General features: G+C 43.3%; 4 protein-coding genes across 7 annotated transcripts; 2 read left to right on the top strand and 2 right to left on the bottom strand.

The window, feature by feature from the left end:
* Window positions 1–120: 120 nt before the first annotated feature.
* On the top strand, window positions 121–2,644 carry LOC143905332 (complex I assembly factor ACAD9, mitochondrial). The gene has a single exon (XM_077420711.1). It carries the CDS (start codon window positions 319–321, stop codon window positions 2,206–2,208), a length of 1,890 nt encoding a protein of 629 aa, XP_077276837.1. The 5' UTR covers window positions 121–318; the 3' UTR covers window positions 2,209–2,644.
* A 15-nt stretch (window positions 2,645–2,659) lies between these two features.
* Window positions 2,660–4,712, bottom strand: Trus (programmed cell death 2 like trus). Its single transcript, XM_077420731.1, has 4 exons — window positions 4,570–4,712; window positions 3,808–4,241; window positions 3,273–3,725; window positions 2,660–3,189 (listed from the first exon to the last, which is right to left on the bottom strand). Exons 1-4 carry the CDS (start codon window positions 4,678–4,680, stop codon window positions 2,925–2,927), a joined length of 1,263 nt encoding a protein of 420 aa, XP_077276857.1. The 5' UTR covers window positions 4,681–4,712; the 3' UTR covers window positions 2,660–2,924.
* Window positions 4,713–4,907: 195 nt separating this feature from the next.
* Window positions 4,908–8,029, bottom strand: Fy (fuzzy planar cell polarity protein-like protein). 2 transcript variants are annotated; one of them, XM_077420733.1, is made up of 7 exons: window positions 7,533–8,029; window positions 6,946–7,427; window positions 6,429–6,821; window positions 6,162–6,359; window positions 5,850–6,049; window positions 5,395–5,760; window positions 4,908–5,049 (listed from the first exon to the last, which is right to left on the bottom strand). In XM_077420733.1, the coding sequence occupies exons 2-7, from the start codon at window positions 7,021–7,023 to the stop codon at window positions 5,025–5,027; spliced, it is 1,260 nt and encodes a 419-aa protein (XP_077276859.1). In that variant the 5' UTR covers window positions 7,024–7,427; window positions 7,533–8,029; the 3' UTR covers window positions 4,908–5,024. The 2 variants fall into 2 exon arrangements, with proteins under 2 accessions (XP_077276859.1, XP_077276858.1); XM_077420732.1 differs by having other exon boundaries at window positions 6,946–8,029.
* A 191-nt stretch (window positions 8,030–8,220) lies between these two features.
* Rsf1 (Repressor splicing factor 1) lies at window positions 8,221–11,759 on the top strand. Of its 3 annotated transcripts, none has more exons than XM_077420749.1 (3): window positions 8,221–8,453; window positions 9,263–9,853; window positions 10,652–11,759. In XM_077420749.1, the coding sequence occupies exons 2-3, from the start codon at window positions 9,267–9,269 to the stop codon at window positions 10,677–10,679; spliced, it is 615 nt and encodes a 204-aa protein (XP_077276875.1). In that variant the 5' UTR covers window positions 8,221–8,453; window positions 9,263–9,266; the 3' UTR covers window positions 10,680–11,759. The 3 variants fall into 3 exon arrangements, with proteins under 3 accessions (XP_077276875.1, XP_077276877.1, XP_077276876.1); XM_077420751.1 differs by having other exon boundaries at window positions 8,230–8,453; window positions 9,260–9,853; XM_077420750.1 differs by lacking the exon at window positions 8,221–8,453 and adding an exon at window positions 8,783–9,182 and having other exon boundaries at window positions 9,260–9,853.
* Window positions 11,760–12,393: the final 634 nt, after the last annotated feature.

Here is a 12,393-nt window from a genome sequence, read left to right as displayed (position 1 = left end):
AGCGGCTTGGTCTGCTGAATGCGCCAAAATCTGACAGCAGATTGTTAGATTATCGACTGCAGGGACTGAACAGAATCTGTCATTTCGTAAAAACATTTAAACGGAATATACTATCATACGTTTTAAAGTGCACCAGCTGCGGAGCAGTGCACTCAAGTCACTCAACGCCGTCAACGTCAACGGAACTCGTCGAACCGAACGACCCCACTCCCTCCCATCTCCTATGGCTCCCATGCTTCTGGCCAGGCATCCTCGAGAGCCGCGTTTCGAGAGAATTGTAAAAGAGGTTAGGTGTTAGGTTATCCGAACGCGACAACGATGCTGGCACGTCGGTTTCTTTGCAGGAGGCAACTGTGGCATGCCTCGTGCATCTGCACGCCCGTCCGGCACACGCAAAGCCAGCGCGTCAGCCAACACGCCCTGGACACGATTAACCTCGAAACGCGGCTGCCGGCCCCCGTCAAGCGGGAGCCGCAACGGCAGCCGTTCGCCAAGAATCTGTTCCTCGCCGCGTTCGATCACGTGTTCATGTACTACCCCGAGCCGCAGACCAAGGACAGGCATCAGCGTTTCTTCGAGTGGCTCCAGCCCATCGAGAAGTACATGTCGGAGTGCCTGGACGATCTGGAGAACATCCGGAAGGACGACGTTCTGGCCCATCTCAGGGAGCTGGGCGTCTTTCGGGCGTGCGTGGACGAGCAGCATCTCGGCCTGAACCTGAATCACTCGGAGTCGGCCAGGCTGGTGGAGGTGCTCAGCTGCCTGCCCTGGCTCGGTTGCTACATGGTCAAGAATCACATCCTGCCCGTTCACATCATCTCCACGCTGGGCTCGGCTGAGGTGAAGGGGAAGTATCTCCCGAAGATAGCGACCGGAGAGTTCGTGCCCACGGTGTGCTTCACCGAACCTGAGAATGGAATAAATACGCGTAACATCAGCACCACGGCCGCACAGTCGGATTGCGGCACACACTGGATATTGAACGGTGAAAAGACATTTGTGGTCAACGGCCACGACGCCAATCTGTTCCTCGTCTTCTCTCACTGCGGCCATTCCCATGCGATCATTACCACCCAGACTGCTCTATCCGTATTTCTGGTCGAGCGAGAATTCGGCGGCGTCACGAGCAAGGATGTCAAGAATCTGGTTGGACTCCGCGACAGTCCTGTCTGTACGGTCATTTTTAAGGATACCAAAGTTCCAAAGGAAAATCTTCTGGGTGGTATGAAATCGGGGACAAACTTATTGATAGACGTACTTGCTCCTGGAAATAGGAACCTCGCTGCGCAAGCTGTCGGCACGCTGAAGGCTTTTACGAAAATACTGACGAGGCATGTGATTCAAAGGAAACATCTGGATAGGAATTTGCACGAGTTCGAAGGCATTCAAGAGGTGATAGGTAAGATGGCGAGCACCCTGTACGGCATGGAGAGTATGTTGTACTATACGACCGGTATAATGGATACATTTGAGAATCAGGATTGCACGCTGGAGAAAGCCATGGTGGAGACGTACTGCACCGGCGAGTGCGTCGCGCGTATTTACGAGGGGTTGCAGATCATTGGCGCGCAGACTTACTTGAGGGAGAATCCTTACCTACGGGTCTTCGAAGATGCGTTATCGTACACCCTTTTCGACGGTTATAATATCGATTCGAACACATATATAGCTTTAGTTGGTCTACAGCATGTAGGCAAAAATCTACGCCATCACATATTCAAGCTACGAAATCCCTTTAACTTTCCCAATTATATACTGAAGTGGATGCTGGGTAAGGATCATCGGATTTTGCTAAAAATCGCCGACCACTTGCATCCGTCCTTGGCGTCGGGTAGCACAGAATTGGAAAAGTGTATCACCAGGTTGCAGACCGTCTCGGTGCTGTTGCTGGAACGCCACGGCACTAATGTAGCTGAACGACAAATGGATCTGCGTCGAATTGGCGAACTAGCAACGAGAACGTTCGCGCTGACCGCTGTCCTTTCGCGCGCCTCCAGGGCGTACTGCATCGGCTTGAGAAATCACGATCACGATCGGCACATGGCCAACAGTTTTGCGATTCTCTCCATAGATAAAGTGCAGGTTCTCGCCGACGAGATCGTAGCGGGAGAATGGAACAATGGCGATAAATTCAACAAAACTGTTGCCGAACTTATGTACGACAAGAAGAATTATTTCGCCGAGCATCCGTTAAACAGAACCTACTAAACGTTCGGCAGATTCGGTTTACTTCACTCAAGTGCATAGGTAATAAAAAGAAAGACAAAGAAAAAGTTATCGAAACCACGTTTGCGTAATGTGATCAATGTAATTTAAATCGCATAAGCGATCTCGGTTATCATTGCGATACTCGCATGCCGCATATTTTGAATTTATAAGATACTTGGATATTGATTTGTCTGTAAATTATTTTCAACCAAATTACTGTTTTTTTTTCTTTTTATGTTATAACTAAGGTAGTCATCGTAAGTACACTGTAAAAATGTATAATATGTCTGAACTCACTTCGAAAACAAGGAATACACTTTGTTTTCCATCGAGGTTTCTGTATTTATACGTCAGTAGCAATTGTACAGTCGTATCGTACACTGTACTTAGTATACTAAGATCGAGATGAAAAGTAAAATAAATGCTCTTACTTAGATTCTCTTCTATCAGATGTTCCTAAAAATCTTTTTTTTTTTCAACTGCGAATCACACGTTGCTTAATGTAGCTCGAGATACATGCCTGTAACGCCTTTACTATTATCCAATACCATCGTTCGCTACGTAGAACTTTTGATGTGTACATGAAGAGGTGGACGGTATTTTTCTACAGACGTAACATGACTAGTCGTCCTAGACGCGTAAATATGAAATTCTATATAGGATCACTGGAAGAACCTTGGCTTCACTCGTAACATTCCTTATTAGTTATTTTACAACTATAGTCTCTCGGCTTGAACAACGACGTGTTCCTCCCGATGTGAATCGGTCGCGGACCAACAACTTCTAACACAAGTGTATATCAAAACAGTGCCGAACTCGATCTGAAAATTTCGTTCGCTTCTTGGATTCAATATTAATTTCGGTATGATCGTCGGTAAAATTTGCAGCTCGAAAATCATCTCGTCACCGCAATGCCGACATTTACCGATACAGCCGCTTAGCGGATATAACAGTAATGGCGCAGAATTATCCCTTGAATAGCTGAAAAATAAAGTCGCGTGTATACATATATAATATTTACAAACTAAAAAAATATATATTATAAACATCGCTAAAGATTTTACCGTAACAGCTGTCCAGGATTCCTTTGTATTCTGCAAAGAAAGTTGTGGAACATTTCGTCGCCGTGTTTAGGAATGCTTTTCTCGTACTTTTCCACGTCCGTTTCGATAGTTTTGGGATTGCCGGACTCTGGCGTGAACTTGGTCGATGCGTCTGGATTGCTGTGCTGATATTCGACCAACAAGTCTCGAACGTGTTGGGACACGTCTGTGCCGCGATCCTCCTCGTCGACCGAGAGAAATATTTCGACGAACGAACACTTGGTTTCCGCGTTCGTGATTTGCAGCGGCAACGGAGTTACCTCGTGCAGTAAACTAACTAAATCACATTGCGGCCGCGTTGGAGTATCAATGCACACGACTTCGCTTTCGTCTCCGTCGATCTCCGCCGAGGCTTGAGGAGAATCTAAACGACCTACGGCGCCGCCGCTGACCGGGGAGTCCACACTGGCTGGACTGAAACGGTCAAAAAAGAAAAAAAAGATACATATAGTTGCTATACTTTACAAATAAAATTAATCTTAATATACGCACACACCTATTTGCATTTGGATCATCCACGCGCAGCACAGACAATTCTTCTCGTATATCCTGGTCTATTTCTTTGTGCAGAGAAAAGTGGAATTGTAACGGATCATTTTCTAACATGTTATTCCCATTTTGTTCCGATGCATTATCATTTACATTGTCCCCCCAATCGTCTGCGTCCGACAACCAAGCTGTCGTGGATGGCACATTAACGCTCCCAGAATCCAGCACACTCGTCTTAGCTTCATCCTCTAGATGCTGTATTCTCAAGCATGTCCAGCTCTCATTTTGATTCCAGCAATTTGAATTAATACATGCAAATATGTATAATGTCCGATGGTACTTTGAGTTATCTAACGGAGCATACAATTGGAGTGCCAAGAGCTGGTACAAGCCACAGAGTCTGCATTGCGGCGATGACAATGTACTCTTCCCATTACAGTTCTAGGAAATGATCACATCACACATTAATTATTACACGCATGATTACATATACGTCGAGCAAAGTAACCACGTTAATAGTTAAATAGTCGATTAAAATGTTAATGAAATTGTTTCATCTATAATTAATTTGAGACGTGCATATTAAATAATATTTTTTCACAACAGAATATTTCATGTATTATTTGTATAAAATATCTTGCTTCGTTAAATCGTTTGTAACATTGTCTGTTGAATGCTTGACGACTGATTGCAGGTCGACCTAATAAAAAATTAGGAACCGCAATGGTGATTCCCGCGAAGATGAGTCTTTCGTTCCCTACGTACTCACCGGATGCCCGCCGATCTTGTTCGTCGTAAAGTTGAGCAAGGACCGGTGCTTGTCGGTGACGTACTCGTCCTCGTATCCGAGATATACTTTCGTACGATTGTCGCAAGCCATTTAAAGTCATTCGATCGTATAGCTCTACATTGGAAGACCACGGATGCGGAGCGAGAAACACCTGTACTTCCCGTTTCGCTTACGATCGGGACAGCTGACACGCATCAGTAACGCTCGACGCTTGCGCTTTTGTCGGTTGGCGCGCGTCTTCCTTTATCGATTTTTTGGGGGCTGCCAGCAGCGGTCGGACATCACCGCTGTCCGTATTCTCGTTTTCCTGCGAGACAGCGCCGGGATGAAAGAAGCCACCGTTCTCTCACTCTGCCTTAGAGCAGAGCGTATACCGCGCGAACGGAATACACATGCACGTGTCGCTCATGATAAAAAATCGCTCGTCCCACAGCTCACACAGCTTCGCACCTCCTGCAGCTAAAGTGAAACAGATATATATCCGGCTAACGGAGATAGAAAGAGAACAGAGAGACGCAGTGTAGAAAGCGCAACTCCAAACAAAATTCAGAGATCCACAGCTGGTGTTTTTCTACACACTTGTAGTATTTAATACTTATTGTTTAAGAGAGAAAAAGATAACAGATTTATATACGTTTTGCAAAAGTTAAAGGTATACATATTTAAGTAGTGCATTTCTCGTTGCGTTTGCAATATTCTCTCTCTGATAAAAAAAAAGGGTAAAAATTATGCATATTAAATTAAGTACACACAAAACAGTATTCTTTATTTTATACATTATGTAAAAAATAAATGGAAGCCTACCAATATGTTTGCTTATCGCCAAGTATCATTTTTACTATTTTCTGACTGATCAGTCTCGTGGTACGAGTAGGTACTGCAGACGTGTATAAAACGCAAAGTATATTGTCACCATGTTTCACAGCATGACATTTATGATATTCCGAACACAAGTACGTTTCCTTCGCTCCAATAAATTTCCAGGTACTCGCGGTTACTCTCTCGTCGTTGCTCTCTTCGTGCTCGCGCGAGAGCGCGAACGTTTCGACCGCTTGATGATAAAACGTTCGCAAAATATCTAATCTATGCGATCCTGTCGCGCGATTTTTCGCGCATTGCGAGTTTCTGCCAAGCACGAATTTTTCCGTCTTGTAATTTGCTAGTAGAAAGCTGAAATATTCATAGAATGTTAGAATAATACCAATCAATCATTCATATAAAATATTTGTAATGATAAGTAACTTTTTTATTTCGATTACCCGAGTGTTTCACTATCCAAAGAGACCGACGTAGGTAAGTTTCGCGGATAACACTGTTCAACGGTGCATAATGTGTCCATATTGCTCTTCCAGCATTGCACAGCAAATCTCTCAATTTCTGTTAATTCTGGATTTGGTCCACATAACGCCAGAACTTCTACATGATTAATTAGAGTCACAGACACCAATCTGAAAGCTACCTGAACAGAATATTGTAAATTGAAGTTATTAAAATTATACATTTCACACTTGTCAATTTATTTTTTAATTTCAGAAAATTAAATACACGCATACCTTTGTAAAAATACTTACGTTCGGACTTTTACGTGGTAGAAACACTGGAATGTCCCGTGTGGTACAAATACTCTCTGAAGCGATCGCTATCGTTAATAACTTTCTTTCCACAGGGTCCAGTGACCACCAGCCTTCTGTAGCAGCCGCCACGCAACCATGCACCAGAACACATCCGTACATCGAGTCCAAACATTCCATAAATCCCTCTAAACAGGTCTTGAATGCATATTCATTGAGTATCATATGTAATTTCATGCTACATTTATTTAAGAAAATTTCAGGTACCTGAAGCAAATGACTCTCTGAGGATATGATGCATTCCGTCATGTTGATCATATCGGTTTTCGTAGAAATTTTGTCCCCTATGTTCAAGCAGTCCATTAATCTGTCAATAATAGGACTGCATAGACGCATATCCTTCTTGAGCCTCTCTATATTTTTAGTATTCTTTATCTCATCGATGCCGGTGAAGAGAACCATCGCGCCAAAGGTGGCGTCCAAAAACTTGTCCAGCACATATTTCGTTACTCCGCTCGCGATTGCTATCAGTATGATGCACTGCTCGAATTCTTTCCACGCCACGGTCACGTCCGGCAAATCGGTGCTCAGGAGAGTGATGTCGTGTGATTTCAAGAACATGCGAACTCCATTGAGGGACGCAATTTTCGAGAAAGTCATCTGCAAACAATTTTCAATTCTAAGATATCTGATTTCTGTGCAACGAGACATTACATATATTTTTTGTAAACATGTTTAATTTTTAAAATGTTCCAAATCCATTTGATTCTCTATATGTGCTTACCATGTCGCTGTCTCCCTTCTGGCGTGAAAACAGAGGAATCCCTCCGGAAGAGGTCAAGCACATAACGTGCGCCGACATTCTCGTTCAGGGTTCGAAATTGCGTTTGAAACTTGTGACGTTACTGTTGTTACGTCTTCGAGCGCATCAAGATTGTACACAGACAAATGTGGTTTAAGTTTAGACTTAAAAATCAATACTCCGTGCCTCGATTGATCACGTGGGAAGTTGTTGTCGACATATTTTACACAATTGATCGGTGCTGTTCACAACATTCTACAATATTTCATATTTTTACAAAAGCCAAATTACAAAACAGATTTGTACCTGGCAAGAAATCTCAGTGCACAAAAAATCGTGCGACAAGACATATACATATTGATATCATGAGAATTTCCACAGGACATCATTCGGAGTAGAGTTTGACGAAAGATTAATATTTTCCATAGTTTAGAAAGATTCAAGTTGAATTCGCCTTCAATCACCTATTAGATATTGAGCAATTATTGGCACAAAGCTTAACTTTCTTTCCTTTTCTCTCTCACTAAAACTTCTCAAATAATTTCATTAAAGCTTATTGTTAAACTGACTTTTCTCAATGGCAGCTACTTGGTACAAAACTTGTAACTTTCTTTTCAATTAGGACCTCTCAAGTAATTTTATTAAGTTTTTTAACAGACCGTTAGGTTCCTTTATTCTCAAATATCTTCTCGACAAAACTTATCTCTTTCAATGGTTTTCACGTTTCAGAAAATCAAGATTTAGGCCTGATTTTTCATTCTCTGGAGTTGTAGTTTGGTTTAGGCTCGATCAAAAGTTTAAAATAAAAATTGCGTTTTTCAATCGATGGTTCATCACTGAACAAATAAGTCTCGCAATGCTAACTTTTAACTCCTGGTTTTACGTTTACTGGAAGATCATAGCCCATCTTACAGCTCTTTTATGCTCAAGTTAATAGAATTTGAGTTTCGTGCGTATTATTGATCAACATAAATCAAAAACAAGCAGACCGACGAACTCAATCGTATACGATAAAAGCGATAAAGGGGCAAGTTTTGTGTTTTGTACTTTTTTTTCTATAGGCACGACGTACGAAAATATCTAGTCATGACTGTGCGAGTATTCGAGTAACGACGTCGCTATCTCAGCCGGGAGCCGGCAAAGCGGTTACCGCGCCGGTTACCGCGATTTCCGCTCTACCGACCCGCCGCCGGGCCGTGGCGGCAAGCGCGCGCGGCGCGGCGCGCGGCGAGGACCCTCGGCGTCTGGGTTTGAGGCCGCGATTGCGACCGCCATGGTTCTCTGTGCGCTGTGAACCCCGGTGGATCCGCTGAATCCGCTCCTATCGATTGCGCGGTCGCAGGTCGCACACGGCGTGCACGTTCCTACGACCGAGACACACGTCGCCCATCTACCCGTCTCCCCCGGCGGTCACCGCGGCGATCAACGCCGATCGGCGACGAGAGAGAAGCCTCCCGAGAGACCAGCGGCGACGAGGCCGACGAGGACGAGTGAGTAAACCACCGCTTTCGAACCCGTTGGCGCGTAAACTCGTCCCGTCGCTCTCGTTTGTCCCATCCCCGGTCCGACGATCTGTCGGATTTTCGGCGTCTCCTCCGCGTTTCCCGACGTCCCGCGGTGTCTTTTTTTTTTTCGCCCCCGCGACGCTCGCGAGCCGATCCCGCTGATTCCCGGGCACCCGCGCGGCGGCGAACGCGAGGACGCGGGGCGCCGCGCCGCGCCGCGCCGCGCCGCGCGTCTCTCGCCGCCGAGAACGAAAATACCCGCCATGGCTGCGTTGTTGTGACCGCGTATACTAATTTGCCACGCTCACGCACCGCGTCCTCCCGACGGGATCGCGCGACTCTCGCGCGTGAAACCCGCACGCGCGCGCGCGACGCAGATACCTGTTCCGATATGTCTCGAGTGTCCCTTTGTTGAGAAAATTAGCGCGTTTGTATTGTTACGGAGACAAAGAACGATTCGCCCGTGGCCGCACAAAGAGCCGCACGTTACGAACACAATTACGTATTCTTGATTGTTCCTATCCGGTTCCGCTTGTCCGAGAGCTCGACTTGTTACTCCATTTGGCGTGAAAGCAATAACTTTGGTCCGCGCGCGTCCTTTATTCGTTTGAATAAATGTAATTGCTACAAATGCGTGCAACAATTAATTTTAACGAGTATAAAAATTGTAATCAGTCAGATTGAGAGCACTCGTTGGCTGAACAATTTCCAAAGGTATACATTTAGAAATTGTTCCGCCTCGTTTGAAAGACGAAAGTTTGTTCACGCGACTAATTATCCTGTATTTTTAGCAGCAAGATGACACCGGAAGGATATACGCGCGTGTACGTGGGCGGGTTGAACGAGAGCATCAAAAAGGAAGATCTGCAGATGGAGTTTGAGAAGTACGGCAAGCTGAATAAGGTGTGGGTAGCGTTTAATCCGCCGGGCTTCGCTTTCATCGAGTTCTTCAACATGAACGAGGCCGAATTGGCCTGCTGCAACATGAACGGCATGGAGATAATGGGCGCGAAGTTGAGAGTGGAGATATCTCGGGGTAGGGGCCGCGGCGGCGGCAGGGGTGGTGGGTCGGGCGGTTTCAGAGGAAGTCGCGGGTCTGGCGGTAGGGACTTCGGTTCACGGGGCGGCACTACCGGGGGTTACAGAGGCAGTACTTACGGCGATTACGGAGGCAGCTATTATACAGGCAGGGGTGGCGCAAGTAGGGGCAGAGGTCGTTACGGAGAAGACTATATGTTCAATCGCAGCAGCGGGTATGTTACGCGAGATGGATATACGCAGGATGTCTACGGTGGTAGTAGCGGGGACACTGGCGCCGACTACTACACCGGGAAGGATACGAGCACAGCGAGGTATCGAAGCCGCTCTCCCGCCGGCCGTGGCAGGTATTGACGATACCCATCTAAAATTGATATTCAACTCGTGTCACGTTTATTAGCTCAAACTTGTTAGCTCAAAAAACGTAAACAATTTGTGGGACCTGGGAAAAGTATGTACGATCAGAATTTGATTAGATTATCATTCTGATAGATTTCTATTGAGAGTACGTCTCGTGATGTATTGTGATTCTACGATCTTCGAGTAAATTCTACGATGTTCGGGTAAATACGACGGGCAAATGCGACACAAACGGACGTTTGAGTTTTATATTTAAAAGTTCGTATCGTTTAGAAAGATTTTTGGGAATGGAAATTGAAATAAAAGGAAATTTTTAACGACGGTATTTATGCGACGAAAGATTCTAAGAATAATAAATTGACGATAAATAAAAATAAATAAATAATTTGATCGCGTGTAAATGTGTCGAAAACGATAGACACGGAAGATATGATTATGTGTCTGAAAGAGTTATTTAACTCAAGGCAAAACTTAAACGGATTAATTTGCAGAAAAAAAAAACAGTTTGCGATGCGATTTCGCATTTTACGCGAATACAATGTTGCTTTCGGCCTATTATAAACTATACGGAAGAAATCTACAAATTACCTAAAAATAAAATTTAAAAAAAATATAAAGAAAAAGATTCTTATGTGCATGAGGATCCGTTGCTATCATTAAAATGTGGCAAATTCATTTAATTGCATGCACAAAAAATATCAAAGCTACTGTCGGCTCTCAGTCAATGGGAGTCAAAAGGGGGCGAAAGTAATGTGACAACCTGTTTTGCACTTCCATGTTCACAGTCATCGTCATCTACGTGAATGCACATAAAAGAACTACGCTGCGTCTTGCCAATCTGAACTGCGGGCCGATCAGCCACCCGCCTCGACGACTTCATTTCTGTCCAATCTACACAGCGACCTGTATATATACGAGAACTACCATTGCAGTTTGCGCTGTGCAAATGTTTTCCGTGTACCACTTCCATACAATCCGTGGTCGCTCCCGGAGAACATTTTCTATGATTAACAGACTCGAAAGTTCCCTTAAAAAACATTCTCACGCGAAGCGTGACACACGAACCGCAGAGTTCGACCGATTAATATTTGAAGAAGTAATTAATATAGAGAGCTGTAATCTATAGATACTATAACACTATCTACAATCATCATTTTACTTTGAAACAAAGCCATATTGTGGGTTGTTTTAGATCTCTCCTTTCTTTACACACGTTTTTAGATAGCGTAGGATTTTTGTGGTCTTTGGTTTACGATTATAATACAAATTTCGAGATTCATTTGCATACGTATAATCCCACGATCATTAAAGTAATAGCATCTCGTAATTTTGTTGATTTATACTTGGCTTAGCTACCAATTTATTTCCAGCTTTCCGATAAGTTTCCGAGACTGCAGTACGACGGTCCATAATCTTGTGAATATCATTCTCACGTATTTAGATAGAAACGTGTGCTCGCTTAACGTTCTATGAATAGTAAACGATTTTATATGGAATCGGAAAGGAGACAGTAAATCGCGCGTAAAAACACTAGCCAAATGCAAACTGCTGCTCGCATATAACAATTGATATAATTTATTTTATTTGCGCAAGCGAAGAAAGACAAGGTAATGCAACCTACTTTGAGAATTTCGACGCACAAACGACGAGATCAAAATCTTGCGAAGCCAAAAAAAAAAGCGATCGCATCTATATGATATACCTTCCAACACTTCGGGTTTGTGATATACGTGCGGATACAGTGCTGCATTTGGAAAGAGATGTCAGAGCATCCACTTTTGTCATTTCAGATGCTCGTAAATAAGAAAGTGATAAAAATAGTGGTAATGATGTATATTATCTCCACTGTAAAAGATGGAATTGGAAATTGAGATATTAAACGATTTGCGCTCACTACTGACCGCCACCCTCTGCCTGCCTGCCTGCTTAATTGACTGATTATTTTTTCACAGTTTACTATGATTGGTAACGTAATCTGATATATATATTTTTTGTCACTTCGCAAACAAATTGTTTTTACCAAATTGCTTATTTGGTTACTCGGAATTTCTTGGTACTAACTTACAGGCCATTTTCCGTATTATGGTAGATACGTTACTCTTTTACGTAATGTTGTGTTTGCGCAACGTTCTTCGTGCATTTTAATACTTCAATCGTATTCTTGAAGTCGGTTAAAAAGATAATTTCTCGCTTTAATCCCGACATAAAATTCGGACGTTCGGATAAGCTCACTATAAGTTGAAAGCATTCACGTAAGTATCTCAATAAAAAAAAGAAATTAATTTATCATATTAAATATTAGTAGAATTAGACAATTACTTAACATTGAAAATTAAAGATTTTGGTGAGTTCTTATACGGTTTTCATAAATCAGAAATTAATCTTGTTAAATTGTAAGAGATTTTTTGGAGAGACATTCGCACTTTGACATTTTGATTTTCGATGTTAAGAGAAAGTATCTTGAGGCTTAAAATTCTTCAATTAATTTCCTTTATTAAAAACCAATTAATTAATATTAATAAAAAAC

Source organism: Temnothorax americanus, unplaced genomic scaffold (genome assembly GCF_048541705.1).
Source record: "Temnothorax americanus isolate GAGA-0224 unplaced genomic scaffold, ASM4854170v1 Scaffold6, whole genome shotgun sequence".
Taxonomy (NCBI): domain Eukaryota; kingdom Metazoa; phylum Arthropoda; class Insecta; order Hymenoptera; family Formicidae; genus Temnothorax; species Temnothorax americanus.
Note: the sequence above shows the minus strand (reverse complement) of the source record. Positions and strands in the feature narration are given on the sequence as shown.